Source organism: Paroedura picta, chromosome 3 (assembly GCF_049243985.1).
Source record: "Paroedura picta isolate Pp20150507F chromosome 3, Ppicta_v3.0, whole genome shotgun sequence".
In the NCBI taxonomy this organism is placed as follows: Eukaryota; Metazoa; Chordata; class Lepidosauria; order Squamata; family Gekkonidae; genus Paroedura; species Paroedura picta.
In genome coordinates, this window is record NC_135371.1 from 175,055,497 (window position 1) to 175,070,346 (window position 14,850).

General features: G+C 54.7%; 1 protein-coding gene across 6 annotated transcripts in view; it reads left to right on the plus strand.

The window, feature by feature from the left end:
• The window catches only part of PDE4A (phosphodiesterase 4A), a 310,971-nt gene that overhangs the window by 237,499 nt on the left and 58,622 nt on the right, over nt 1–14,850 (plus strand). For 5 of the 6 annotated variants that reach the window (XM_077329784.1, XM_077329786.1, XM_077329783.1 and 2 more), the window contains 2 exons: nt 13,115–13,300; nt 14,403–14,439. In XM_077329784.1, the coding sequence (XP_077185899.1) occupies nt 13,115–13,300; nt 14,403–14,439 (223 nt within the window). Of the gene's footprint in view, nt 1–13,114; nt 13,301–14,402; nt 14,440–14,850 lie in introns of those variants that run through there. The other variant, XM_077329788.1, reaches the window with a different exon arrangement.

Below are 14,850 nucleotides of genomic sequence, written 5' to 3' on the forward strand. Positions count from 1 at the left end.
TCGGTGGTCTGACCAAGCAGGGCTCCCCTTTGATAACAGAGAGTATTGCCAGATAGCCAGACCTCAATGGGAGGCCTTTGTGCATTTCTGGAGGCCCCGTTTCCAAAAGGACGTGGGCAAAACGGAGAGGGGGCAGAAGAGAGCGAGGAGGAGGATCCGGGGAGTTCCTGAGGACCGAGCCTTAGGAGGGAAGGCGGAGGGACCTGGGAATGTCCAGCCTAGAGAGGAGGAGGCTGAGAGGGGACAGGGGGGCTCTCTTGAAGGATCAGAAAGGTTGCCCCTGGGAGGAGGTCAGGGAAAGGTTCCTGCTGGCAGCAGAGGAGGGGACCTGAAGGAATGGCTCTAAACTATGCGGAGAACAATATCGGCTAGATATCTGGGGGGGGGAAATGCACAGTCCAAGTAGTTCAGCCGTGGAAGGGGCTGCCTGAGGAGGTGGGGAGCTCCCCCTTGCTGGCGGTCTTCAAGCAGAGGCTGGACAGAGACTTCTCCTGCACTGAGCAGGGGGTGGGACTAGATGACCTGTGTGGCCCCTTTCCGCTCTAGGACTCTGTGAGTCTACCAACGGTTTTTCCCTGCTGCAGTCGTGGCCCCCTTTTGCAAGCCACACTGGAGCTCCCGGCGTCCCCGTTTCTCACTGAGATCCCAGGCAGATTACTCGGAGTAAGGCAACGCAGTCAACAGGATGTAAAAGGATTAGGATCACAGGCATCTGGCAGCGAAGCCAAACAAAGCGTTCAGGAACGGTGTGGAAATGACACGGCCGAAGAATGCCTGCCAACAATGGTCAGGGCGTACTTTCCACAGGAGCGAGCGGCCCACGCAGTCCCCTTCTGTTTTTAAAACATTCTTTCTGTGCCGTTCTCTTGCAGTTACGCTTTATGTCCCGGGTGGGAAAGGGAAAGGGCGTCCGGAAGAATTGTGTTCTGCAGAAACACAGGAGCTTTCTCTTTCGACCTCCTCGGGGGCCACCACAGAGAAGGCACGGTTATTGAGCTCCCCCCCCCCCGGTTTTCGGCTTGGCCAGTCCTTAAAACTGAGCCCAGCCACTGAAGGGCAGCCTGGGGGTGTGACCTGTACACGCCCCGTCTAGCCCCCGATAATACAACCACAATTTGGGAGACGCACTGGGAAATCGCCGACAATAGAGGAAAACTGTTGGAAAGAAAACAGTTTTAAACAAAATAAGCCAGGGGTAGTCAAACTGCGGCCCTCCAGATGTCCATGGACTACAATTCCCATGAGCCCCTGCCAGCAAAGCTGGCAGGGGCTCCTGGGAATTGTAGTCCATGGACATCTGGAGGGCCGCAGTTTGACTACCCCTACAAGCAGTCCTGCTTGTGATCAGAGTTTTCACCCCGGTGTTCCTACCCTCGTGCAGTTCCCCCCGCAATCTATTTCAACCGCCCAAGATTTGGACAGCGGAGGGGTAGTGCTTCCCTTCCCTTCCCCGCTGGGGTGCTGCCCAGTGACGCAGGCTTGGCTCCTCTCCGGCCCCACAGCTCTCCACGGGGGGCCTCGGCTTCCTTGCTAATGAGCCCCAAAGGGGCCGGGTGACCGAAGCAAGAGGCCGGGTGCAAATCTGCCCAGGAGTGCGGGCCTGTGGCAGTTCCCCCGGGGATTTGCTCTCTCAGCCTTCTGCAGGGGAAATGTGTTTGCTCGGAAGGGGGGCCGGGGGACCCTCCAGCAGGCCTCATTATCTGACTTTCTAGCAGCAACATCCGCATTTCTGTCGGGGCTTAGTTTTGGTCGCGCTCTTGCGCTTATGGCCGTCCTTTCCAGGTGAGGGTGCGCGTGCAAGACCCCTGGTGCCCTGAAGGAGTCTGGCCTTCAGGCACTTGCGTGCCTTGAGCTTCCCTACAAGTGAGGGGAGGGGCTTTGGCGCAGTGGAAGACACCCTGCTTGGCATAAAGGAGGTCTCCGGTTCGGTTCCCAGTCTCGCCAGTCAAGCTGGTGCTGCAAAAGATCTTTCTCTGCCTGATGCCCTGGAGAGGTGGTGCCAATCAAAGGACCAGACAGGAGGGGAGGGGAGAGACCTTGGCCTGAGACCCTGACTCAGTGGCAGAGCCTCTGCTTGGCAGGCAGAAGGTCCCAGGTTCAGTCCCCTGCATCTCCAGTTAGAAGGACCAGGCAGGAGGGGATGGGAAAGACCTTGGCCTGAGACCCTGGCTCAGGGGCAGAGCCTCTGCTTGGCAGGCAGAAGGTCCCAGGTTCAATCCCCTGCATCTCCAGTTAGAAGGACCAGGCAGGAGGGGATGGGAAAGACCTTGGCCTGAGACCCTGGCTCAGTGGCAGAGCCCCTGCTTGGCCTGCAGAAGGTCCCAGGTTCAGTCCCCTGCATCTCCAGTTAGAAGGACCAGGCAGGAGGGGATGGGAAAGACCTTGGCCTGAGACCCTGGCTCAGTGGCAGAGCCTCTGCTTGGCAGGCAGAAGGTCCCAGGTTCAGTCCCCTGCATCTCCAGTTAGAAGGACCAGGCAGGAGGGGATGGGAAAGACCTTGGCCTGAGACCCTGGCTCAGGGGCAGAGCCTCTGCTTGGCAGGCAGAAGGTCCCAGGTTCAATCCCCGGCATCTCCAGTTAGAAGGACCAGGCAGGAGGGGGTGGGAAAGACCTTGATCTGAGACCCTGGCTCAGTGGCAGAGCCTCTGCTTGGCAGGCAGAAGGTTCCAGGTTCAGTCCCCGGCATCTCCAGTTAGAAGGACCAGGCAGGAGGGGATGTGAAGAACCTCCCCTGAGACTCTGGAAAGCTGTTGCCAGTTTGAATAGAAAGTACTGATTTAGATAGACTGGGCCTGATTTAGTCGGAGTCCATTTCATGTGTACACATCAGTGTGAGCTGTGTCTCAGTGCAAATAACAGTGCCAGCACGGTGTAGTAGTTAGAATCCTAGAATCATAGAGTTGGAAGGGACCTCCTGGGCCATCTAGTCCAACCCCCTGTACTATGCAGGACACTCACAACCGTCTTGCTCATCCACTGTCACCTGCCGCCCCCTTGAGCCTTCACAAAATCAGCCTCTCCATCAGATGGCTCTCCAGCCTCTGTTTAAAAATCCCCAAAGATGGAGAACCCACCTCCTCCCAAGGAAGCCTGTTCCACTGAGAAACCACTCTGTCTGGAACTTCTTCTGGATGAGTTAAGAGCAGCAACCTCTAATCTGGAGAACCAGGGGGTTGATTCCCACTCCTCCTCCACAGGCTGGGTGACCTTTGGCTAGTCACAGTCCTGACAGATCTCTCACAGGGTGTCTGTTTTGGGGAGAGGAAGGGAAGGAGATGGTCAGCTGCTTTGAAACTCCTCTGGATAGAGAAAAGCGGGTTCCGAAAAGGGCAGCTCCAGTCTTTTCAGGTGCTGCAGAAGGCCCGGTCCATCGCTTTGTCGCCTTTCTCCAATAGGCGTCCTCTCTCCTGCTCCGCCTCGGTGCTCTCAAACCGACCGGTGGCTCTAGAAGTCCTCGGTATTTGCTCCGTTAGCCTGCTCTGACAGATGGCTTCCGGTCCCTACGTCGGCTGTCGATAATTTGCTTGCTCAACTGCCGGCCCTGATTGAAAGTCTTGGGGAATTTGTGGAAGGCGGGGGGGCCGTTTCTCCGTCTCCCGCATGCCGCTGCGCTAGCAGCTCTCCGTAGCCGACTTGGCATCCCTGGGCAGGGAGGTGCCGCTCACCTGTTGGCACAGAGACGGTGCCCGGCGGAAATGCAGCGCCCTCCCCGTCACTCCCTCGGGAGACGTCAACCACCTGTGTGTGCTCTTTTCTCCACGTTTCCTCTTGCGGCTCCTTGTCCTGATCCTTCTGCAAACAGCGTCACGCTGAACTTTGGGGTTTAGAAAGAAAAGGAGGAGGCGGCATTTGCCCACATCCTCCTCGAGGGGAAGGGAGACGCGTGTTCCAAGAATCCGTGGACGTCCGCTGTGACCACTGGGAGCTGGGTCCTTTCCAAAGCGATCCTGACCCTTCCGCCTGTGCGTGAGGCCCTGGCCAGCCCAGCAGCTGCCGGCCTGTGCAGGCGGGTCTGACCCTGGGCTTGATTCCCTATAAGGCAGCTTCAAGGTGAAGCCCCGTGAAGCCACTCGGGCTAGTGGTCTTCTTCTCCTTGGCCCCCCCAGCAGCCTGTGGGCATGAGGATTCTTCAGTGTGTCTCCAAGGGGTAGAGGGTCAGAGGCGATTGTTGGATAATGGGGGTCTGTGTGCAAAAGGATCTGGGAGGGAAAGGGTTAAGAGGGGTTTCTCACTGGGGCACTCCTGCGGGTTGGCACCACCCTCTCCTTGGGTAGCTGTTGAGCCTCTTTGGCCATTAATTGCCGTGTTGTATGGGGCCTCTCCTTCTTCTTCCTCGGGAGGTGGTGGGTTCTCCATCTTTGGAGATTTTTAAGCAGAGGCTGGAGAGCCATCTGATGGAGAGGCTGATTCTGTGGAGGCTCAAGGGGGTGGCAGGTGACAGTGGATGAGCGAGAGGGTTGTGAGTGTCCTGCACAGTGCAGGGGGTTGGACTAGATGACCCAGGAGGTCCCTTCCAACTCTATTATCCCATGATTCTAAGGTGGGCTTCCAGTTTTGAAAGTAAAATTTCTTTCTCTTGCTACCCTTGGAGTGAGATCACCTTTGTACTTTGTTCAAGTAGCATTTTCTCAGGCAGGAAATTGTGGAGGATTGGGGAGACTACGTAAAGGGTCTGTGTTTCCAAACCAGATGACTCTTATTTTGTTTTGTTTTTTCCATTTTGCCCAATGGACATGGAGTCCCTGTGGCATTCACGTCCCTTGGTTTATCCCCAATCCTGGGCGACAGATTCGAAACTTGTTCCTTTGGGCACTTTTGCAAGTAGCAGGCAACTTCCCCTGCATTTCCCTTCTTGTGTGCGTGTGTGTGTCTGTGTGTGTGTGGAGGTTTAATTTTGACAGTCCGTTCAGGATGGCCACCTGCGATGCTGGTTTCCCTCCCAGTTTGGAGCCTTTGACGGTGCCTCCCAGCAGCTGCCCCCGGCTGCCCGGCTGCCTTGATGACATCCGGTTTGGTGCCCTGGCCTCGGATGAACCCGGCAGCCAATGAGCCACTGACGGCCGCAGCCCTTCCAAGGAATCGCCACGCCCAGCCCTAATTGGAGACAGAGGCGGCCACCGGCCTCCCAGCGGGCCTCTCTACCGCTGCACGGGGTTTTTCCTTTCCAGGGGAAATTCTACAACCCCCATCCCCCACCCCCATTCCCCACCAGCATGTTGCAGAGAGGAAAGTCCTCAGCCCTCCACAGTGGCAGATAGTTCAGCAGTGGAATAGGCTGCCTAAGGAGGTGGTGAGCTCCCCCTCACTGGCAGTCTTCAAGCAAAGGTTGGATACACACTTTTCTTGGATGCTTTAGGATGCTTTGGGCTGATCCTGCGTTGAGCAGGGGGTTGGACTAGATGGCCTCTATGGACCCTTCCAACTCTATGATTCTGTGATCCTGCATTGAACAGGGGGTTGGACTAGATGGCCTGTATGGCCCCTTCCAACTCTATGATTCTGTGATTCTATGATTCTATTCTGCAGGCAGCTCGTGCAAAGCAGGGCGGTCAGGTTGTGGGTTGCAGTCCTATAGCACTTTGGCCGCAGGCCGTCCGGGCCATGCTGAGGGTGAAGATCCGTGCCCTCTTCGAGGCCTCCACTCTTGGAAATATTCCCCAGGCTCTTGCTGCAGAAGCACGCATAGATTGCAGCCGCACAGTGACTGATGCAGTTCTGTCTTGCGTTGAGCTGGTGGGACCCGGTCCGGTCGGCCACATCCAGTGCAAGGTGTCGGTCTTCTCCTTTCAAAGCCCACATGGCCTGGGGCCGGGGCAGTCAAAGGAGCACCTCTTCCCTCACAGTCCTGATCTGGAACTAAGGTCCCAGGGGGTGACGTCAGTCAAAGACGCTGAATTGCACGGTACAAGGAGAGGACCTGGCGTTTCTCATACCTGCTTTTCACTAGCCGAAGGAGTCCCAAAGTAGCTTGCAAGCACCTCTCCCCACAACAGATACCCTGGGAGGTCCGTGAGAGAGCTCTGAGAGAGCTGAGAGAGCTCTGAGAGAACTTCTGTGCGAGAACAGCCCTGAAAGAGCTGGGGCTGGCCCATGGTCACCCGGCTGGCTGCATGCGGAGGAGAAGTGGAGAATCAAACCCGGTTCCCCAAGGTCACCCGCCGCTCTTGACCCGTGACCCCATGCTGGCTCTCCACGGGAGGGCCCTGATAGCGGACCACCCTTTCGGGAGGTGGATGAAGGGCTATGCTCGGCTGAGGCCATCGTAATGCCCATGTGAAATTTTCGGTGTCCTGCCTGCCTTCAACTCCGAATGGAAGCTGAAATATTTTGTGCTGGATCGGTCCCACAAGGTGTAGGCCGGGCGTCAAACGATTTGGAGGACGTGGCTCCAAGGCGAGTGACTTGATGGATCCTGACCCCCGTGGGGCAGCAACTGATGCCCCCTGCCAGGCTCTTGGCCAGCGTGGTCCTTCCTGCTCTCAGCCGGGCAATGGGCAAGCCCGGGAATAAAAAACAGGCCGGCAGAGAAGGATCGGAGCGTTCCAGGCTGGCGACAGAATTGCCAGGATGCAGAACCCGTGGACACCGTGGCCTGTGCCCCAAAAGTGCAGCAGCTCTGCGGTGGCTTCCTTGAAACTCGATTACCTACTTGAGGACGTCAGTCATGGCCTTTGCTTCCTGCCTCTCTGGGATCTGATAAGGGCCCCGTCACGTTCTTTAGCCCTCAGCTGAAGTGACCTTTCCTTAATCTCGCCTCCTCTTCCCTTCCCCCTGGAGACGGACGCGGGCATCTCTCGATTCCGTCTAGGAGGAAGGAGAGCTGGTTTCTTCACTACCCAAAGGAGTCCCAAAGCGGCTCTCACGCACCTCTCCCTTCCTCTCCCCACAACAAGCACCCTGGGAGGGAGGTGGGGCTGAGAGAGCTCTGAGAGAACTGGCCTGGCCCAAAGTCACCCAGCAGGGTGCATATAGAGGAGGGGTGGGGAATCAAACCCAGGTTTCCAGGCTAGAGGCTGCAGGTCTTAACCATGACAGCACACTGGCCTTCCAGATAAGTCCGCTATGCAGATACATTCACAGCTCTGGGTCCTTCTCTAGTATGCGCACAATGGATTATGAGTGTAAAATCATGCCAGAGCCTTTCAAAACATTTTTTAAACATATTCTTTATTCATTTATGCCTGTCTTTGTCCCCAGTGGGAACCCAGAATGGTTTCCATTATCCTTACAACACCCCCATGAGGTAGGCCCAGCTGAGAGTGTGTGACTGGCCCAAGGTCACCCGGCGTATTCCAGTGGCAGAGTGGTGTAGCGTGGCATAGTGGTTAAACCAGCATGGTGTGGAGGTTAAGGAGCAGCAGACTCTAATCAGGAGAGTCCAGTTCGATTCCCCACTCCTCCTCCACTTGTAGCCAGCCAGGTGACCTTGGGACAGTCACAGTCCTGTCAGAACTGTTCTCACCGAGTAGTTCTCGCAGAGCTCTTCCAGCCCCACCTACCTCTGTTGTGGGGAGAGGAAAGGGAAGCCGCGTTGGGATTCTTTTGGGTAGTGAACAATGTCTTCTCTCAGAATGGGGATTCGAATCCAGGTCTCCGAGATCCTAGTCGGACACACTAGCTGTCCCGCTCTCGCTGCCAAAAGTCTCGAGTTTCAGCTGCGGCCATTCTGCTTTGAGTGGCTCTGCCAGACTCTGAATTCCTGACAGCGTTGCTCTCGGCTTTGCTGACCTGGCTGATCCTTTTACCATGTTCAGGTGTGCATCTATCTAAGAGGACGTTACGTGGATTAGGAGGAGGCCTGATCAGCTTCACACCCTGGCCTGGATGGCCCCAGCTTGGCCAATCTCATCCAATCTTAAAAGCTAAGGAGGGTCAGCCCTGGCTAATATTTGGAAGGGAGACCACCGAGGAGGTCCAAGTTGCTCTGCAGAGGAACGTCGCTTGCCGTGGAAACCCTGCGAGGGTCACCAAAATCCGGTTGCACCTCAACAGCACTTCCCAGCATCATAGAATCATCGAATCATAGAATCATAGAGTTGGAAGGGACCATACAGGCCATCTAGTCCAACCCCCTGCTCAACGCAGGATCAGCCCAGAGCATCCTAAAGCATCCCAGAAAAGTGTGTCTCCAACCTTTGCTTGAAGACTGCCAGTGAGGGGGAGCTCACCACCTCCTTAAGCAGCCTATTCCACTGCTGAACTTCTCTGACTGTGAAAAATTTCTTTCCTGATATCTAGCCTATATCGTTGTACTTGAAGTTTAAACCCATTACTGCGTGTCCTCTCCTCTGCAGCCAGCAGAAACAGCATCCTGCCCTCCTCCAAGTGACAACCTTTCAAATACTTAAAGAGGGCTATCATGTCCCCTCTCAACCTCCTTTTCTCCAGGCTGAACATTCCCAAGTCGTCAACCTATCTTCATAGGGCTTGGTCCCTTGGCCCCAGATCATCCTAGTCGCTCTCCTCTGTACCCTTCCAATTTTATCATTCTCCATGCTTAGCCGGGGCTGACTCTGAACTCACAGCTCCGGCTCTCAGGGGGTTCTCTTCTCCCCGTCCCTCAGTTTCTCTTCATATTCCCTTTTTTGCCAGGCCAAGAGTTGCGGGCTTGGAAACCCGTTTGCTGCGCCTTCTTTGGCCGGAGCCGCTCCGCCCAGAGGGAGACCTCAATCCGTTTATGCCAAAGGTGGTTACGTAAAGTCTTTTATTCTGGCAGGTCACCTCAGGCCCCCCTTTCCACAGGAGGTGCTGCTGGATGAGCCCGGAGAGGGGGGAGGGCTGGCTCAGACCTGATGCGAGCTTCAGAGCCGATGAAGGCGGAGGAGGAAAAGTCGATAAAAATGGATCCGCTCGGTGATTTTATCACGCGACCTCTCCCGCCCCCGGCAGTCAAAAATCCCAGCCTCTCTAGCGATATCCACGGTGTGCCACAAGATTGCAAGCTGGCATAGCTCTCCATTGGGGCAAAACACCAGGCCCTGAGTGCAAATGCAGTGCAGCCTGACAAAACTATTTCCCGTCTGCCCCAGGAACGTGAGTGTCGTGCTTTCCAGGGAGATGTGACTGAGCTCTTTGCTGCGATCTTTGCCGATCTCTTTGCTGCTGGAAACTTAGGCAGTGGCATTTTAGGGGGATTGGCCCAATCCGTCTGCAGGACCATCGTCCCTTTTTGGTTATGTATTTTATATTATTGCAGGCATCCTGCAATGCGGTAAATAAATAATCCACCCCCTTCCCCCCCCCCCCCATCTACGCAGCGGCTTTTTGGAATCTGCTCCTGTGCCGTTTCCGTCTACAGCCGAGCTAACTGGAGGTCTCGTGCCTGGGGGATGTGCCGGCTGACGCAGGAGGCTACGAAAGGCAGGCCGGGAGTGGAGCAAGGTCTCCTCTTGCTGGAATCCTAATCGGCTGATCTGGGGAAGCCGAGACATCTGCCTCTTTTGAGCCGTGCTCACCGTCCCTCTAAGAGGATGAGAGGCCGTCCCAGGTCAGCCCAGCTGTTGACAACAGATTCCTCCCTGGGCCGGCCAGTCGGCTGTGGCTGCCAAGCCTCCAGGTGGGACCTGGAGAGAGATTGCTGGGAAAGACAGCTGGTTTTCAGAGTCTGGAAATCGGGTTCCTTGGAGATGACAGCGGTTTTGGAGGGTGGCGTTTGTGGCTGAAGTCCCTCCCTGACGAAGCCCATTCCTTGACGATCTCCAGGACACTTTCCTATTCCAAGTGGTCAGCCCTACAGCCAGCCCTGCTGTAGGGCAGAATGTGGGGGCCTTAACTTCTCCAGTCCCAGGCACAAGGGAAATAAGGACGTCTGAAGAGCCCTGCTGGGTCAGATCATGGAGGGTCTATCCGGTCCAGCATCCAGCCTCACAGAGGGGCCAGCCAGTTCCTCTGCAGGGCCAGCCACAGGGCAGAGAGGCTGAGGCCTTCCCCTGAGAAGACCCTCAGAAGAGCCCTGCTGGGTCAGGCCAGGGAGGGTCCCTCCAGTCCAGCCTCCCGTCTCACCCAGGGGCCAGCCAGTTCCTCTGCAGGGCCAGCCACAGGGCAGAGAGGCCGAGGCCTTCCCCTGAGAAGACCCTCAGAAGAGCCCTGCAGGGTCAGGCCAGGGAGGGTCCCTCCAGTCCAGACTCCCATCTCTCACAGGAGGAGGAGAAGGAATTGGTTCTTATAAGCCGTTTTTCTCTACCCAAATGAGTCTCAAAGTGGCTTACAGTCGCCTTCCCTTTCCTCTCCCCACAACAAATTCCCTGTGAGGTTGGTTAGGCTGAGAGAGCTTGGAGGGAACTGTGCCTGTCCCAAGGTCACCCAGCTGGCTGCATGTGGAGGAGGAGTGGGGAGTCACACCCGGCTCTCCAGACTCAAGGCCCCACGACACCCCTGCTTCCCCTCACTTCAAGCCCTCTCTGTTGACGGCAGCTGTGCTCGAGCTCTGGACTAGATCTCCCTGTGGATTTGCATCTCAAAGCAGTAAATCGTCCCTGCATTTTTAGAATATCTGCTGGCACTGAGTCATTATAACTGGAGGAGTAGGTATTGGCTCTGATTTTTAAAAGGACGCTGGGCGTTGGAGGTTGAGAACCTCTCTCTCCCTACTCCTCTGTCAGCTGCTTCCAAACTGAGATTTGGGTCCTTTCCCAGAAAAACCACGGCCCATGAGCAGATGTGGATTCAGGCTTGCCCTTGTGTTGACCTTGAGCGTCCACTTCTCTTGGAAGGGTCTTGTCTTCGGAGGAATTGAGCGGCAGCCTTTTGCAACTGGCCCCTGTCTTTGCTGCAGTCCCCTTAATATTTCAGGGGGGGAAACCTTCTCCAAACCCCTTTGAAGGTGTTACTTGGGCAGGACGTGGACGGGTGAGGTCTCCTCTACACCTCTCCACACCACGTGGCCCGATCCAAGTCACAGCTGCGCACTTTATTTATTCGTTATCCAGGGATCTATATTCCACACCTCCACCCGAAGGTCCCAGGGCGGGTTACAACAATGCAGAATGAAATGATTTAAAATACATTAAAACCATTTAAAAGATGAAGCCAGGGAGAAGCAGGGGTGGTTAGTCGTTGCCTTCCTCTGGAGAGCCGTTCTTGGTGGTCTCTCTTCCAAGTATCAGCTCTGCTTAGCTTTCAGCTTCTGGTGACCCCAGCAAGGGGCTATCAAGGAAAGGGAGGAGCTGACGGGCGTTGCCATGGCCTTCCTCTGCAGAGCCTTCCTTGTCGGCCTCCGATCCAAATACTGACCCTGTTTAGCTGCCAAGCTATGGCAGTCCTTTGCCAATCGCAGTCCTCTGCAGAGCCTTCCTGGGTGCTCTCTCTTCCAAGTATCCACTCTGCTTGGCTTCCAACTTCCCGTGACCCCAGCAAGGGGCCTTCAGAGATGATCTGCCATTGCCTCCCTCTGCAGAGCCTTCCTTGGTGGTCTCTCTTTCAAGTACAGGCCCTGCTTAGCTTCCGTGCCAAGACCAGGCTGAACGGGGGGTGGGATTGCTATTTTATAGTTCGCCATCTTGGTTATGTATTAAGGAGTATTTTTAGGGGGGGTTGTGTTTTTATTGATGGAAACCACCATGAGACATTGGGGAGGGTCAGTATATAAATATAAGAATGAATGAATGAATGAATGAATGAATGAATGAATGAATGAATGAATGAATGAATGAATGAATGAATGAATGAATGAATGAATGAAGTATACCCCACTGCCTTCCCGGCCTTGCGGAAACAAGGGCCCTCTTGTGTCATTGTGGCTGGGATTGTGAGTCATGCTTGTTCTTGTGTTTTGTTTCCGTTCAGTTTTCAGACTCTGGCCTGGTTTTACAGCCCTCTTGCAGGGGTGTTGTTTATTGAGGGACGCTCAATTAGATTGACTGGTATTGACTCGCTCTGTGTATTCTGCCAGGAGTCCGTGCTCAAAGCGGACTATGAACAACGTAAATGAATAAATAAATTCAAAACGTGGCAGCTTGCTCATGTAAACACAAAGGATGTCACTTTTGCCGTTTCTGTCCTTTGCGGTGGGAGGTCTTTTTAAAACAGGGTTGTTGTTTTTTTTAAGACCTGTGATGTGACATTAAGACCAGCAGGGGGCGATACAAGCTAGGCGGAAAACACAACGGAGGGATTTTGATGGGGAAGCTTATTCCGATCGGCCGCAAATATTTGGCAAATGCTCCAGGTGTTTGACTCCTGCATAGGTGTGGCTCGGACACTGTGCTGCCTGGCCGGGCAGAGACAAACCGGGGTCTGCAGTCCCCAAATTGCCGAAAACCTGGCAGCTGTTCCATCAAAGAGATGCTCGTTCTTGCTCCGAGTGCTCAAAATAAATGAATGGCTCCTTCATACCCAGCAGATATGGCTGCTTTGCACCCACTGGCTATAATCTGGACTCTGCCCCAGAAGCCACGCCTGACCTACCTCACAGGGTTGTTGTGGGAGTCACATGGAGGAGAACGATATAAGCAGTATTGTGTTCTTGTTGGAAAAGGTGAAAGGCAGGATAGGGATGGAATCAAGGAAGGAAGGAAGGAAGGAAGGAAGGAAGGAAGGAAGGAAGGAAGGAAGGAAGGAAGGAAGGAAGGAAGGAAGGAAGGAAGGAAGGAAGGAAGGAAGGAAGGAAGGAAGGAAGGAAGGAAGGACAAGATTCTCAAGGTGCTAGGGAAAGAGAGATACCAACTGAGACTCCCAACTCTTGATAGTTTATAACCAGAATTTGCTTCTGCAGAGGGAGAAAGTGGGTTAAGGAGGTCATAAATGAAGGACGCCATTTTATTTTAGCTACTACCAGATTCTGGGGAGCGTTCGGCATGCTCCAAGGCCAGAAGCGAAACGGCCTGAGGTCACCAATTTTTGATTTAAGATGTTTACTTCCTTTATAAAACCACCATTCTCCTCTCTTTTGTTTTGTCCCCGCAATAACCTTGTGAGCATGTGACTGGCTCGAGGTCACCCAGGAAGCTTTTGTGGCAGAGAGGGGATTCGAACTCAGGCCTCCCAGGTCTTAGCCTGATGCCCACTACACCACGTTGGGTCTCTTCTCACGGATCCCTCCTTTCGTGGGTACATCTTGGGGAGTTCCGCCAGAGTTCTTTCCCTCTTGACGGCTTTCCTTTTTGTCCCTCTGCAGCTTTGATGTGGAGAATGGCCCCTCTCCCGGACGCAGCCCGCTGGACTCCCAGGCCAGCCCAGGCCTTGTCCTTCACCCCAGCTTCCCGCAGAGCCAGAGGCGCGAATCTTTCCTGTACCGGTCGGACAGCGACTACGACATGTCGCCCAAGACGATGTCACGAAACTCCTCCGTCGCCAGCGAAGCGTGAGTTCACCTTTCTTGCACATAAACACACACAACACCCGGGGGGGCAGGGCACAAATGAAGACCGCACCTGCGGTTGCCTCTCCCAGTTGCATCTGAAAGTCATAGTGTGGAGCCCGTGGGCGCCAGGATGCCAACCAGCCCTTCTATTGCCATTGAGAGGCTCTGCCACTGAGCCAGGGTCTCAGGCCAAGGTCTTCCCCACCCCCTCCTGCCTGTTCACTGGAGATGCCGGGGATTGAACCTGGGACCTTCTGCCTGCCAAGCAGAGGCTTTGCCACTGAGCCACGGTCTCAGGCCAAGGTCTTTCCCATCCCCTCCTGCCTGGTCCTTTTAACTGGAGATCCTGGGGATTGAACCTGGGACCTTCCGCCTGCCAAGCAGAGGCTCTGCCACTGAGCCAGGGTCTCAGGCCAAGGCCTTTTCCCCTCCCCTCCTGCCTGGTCCTTTTAACTGGAGATCCTGGGGATTGAACCTGGGACCTTCTGCCTGCCAAGCAGAGGCTCTGCCCCTGAGCCAGGGTCTCAGGCCAAGGTCTTCCCCATCCCCTCCTGCCTGGTCCTTCTAACTGGAGATGCCGGGGATTGAACCTGGGACCTTCTGCCTGCCAAGCAGAGGCTCTGCCACTGAGCCAGGGTCTCAGGCCAAGGTCTTCCCCATCCCCTCCTGCCTGGTTTTTCTAACTGGAGATGCCGAGGATTGAACCGGGGACCTTCTGCCTGCCAAGTAGAGGCTCTGCCACTGAGCCAGGGTCTCAGGCCAAGGTCTTTCCCATCCCCTCCTGCCTAGTCCTTTTCACTGGAGATGCCGGGGATTGAACCTTCACGCCAAGCAGAGGTTCTGCCACTGAGCCAGGGTATCAGGCCAAGATCTTTTGAGAGTCAAAGCTCTCTTTGTCAGATAAAAACAATCCCTTGGTTACATCTGAACGGTTTCGGGGGCTAGAGCAAGTTTTCAGTACCCAGACAAAAAAGAAAAACCCTTTGAGATTTGTTTTGCATTCGTCCCCTGAAACCTCTGCCAATCCAGAGACAGCAAAACTCAGTGGCCGTCCTCTGTCCTGCCCTGCTAATCTTCACTGTGTCATTCTTGTCCCTCACAGACACGCCGAAGACCTGATAGTGACGCCGTTTGCCCAGGTAAGTCCCTGTTCCGGGCATCTGTCTCACGATGAGCGTTATTTACCACTAGGAAGCCCGGGTTTTATCTTTCCCCGAAATATTTGCCCGGGATCAGATCTCTGTTTGCATTGCTTGTGAACTCCCAATTAACTGTTTGCTCAATCACCCCTTGAAGAGGACAGTCACAGCCAGCTGTGAAATTGGCATATGGGAATGATTAACAATATTTTTTATCAATATCTGCATTTCCTGCTAAGGGTTACTTCATAGACCCCGGGGAGAGATCTTCGCAGAAGCCTTTTTGGAAGTTTGGGGAATGTCTAAAAGTCACCCAAATGAGTAGCCGTGTTGGTCTGAAGTAGCACAATAAAATCAGGGTCCAGTAGCGCCTTTAAGACCAACAAGGATTTATTCAAGGCGTGAATAAAT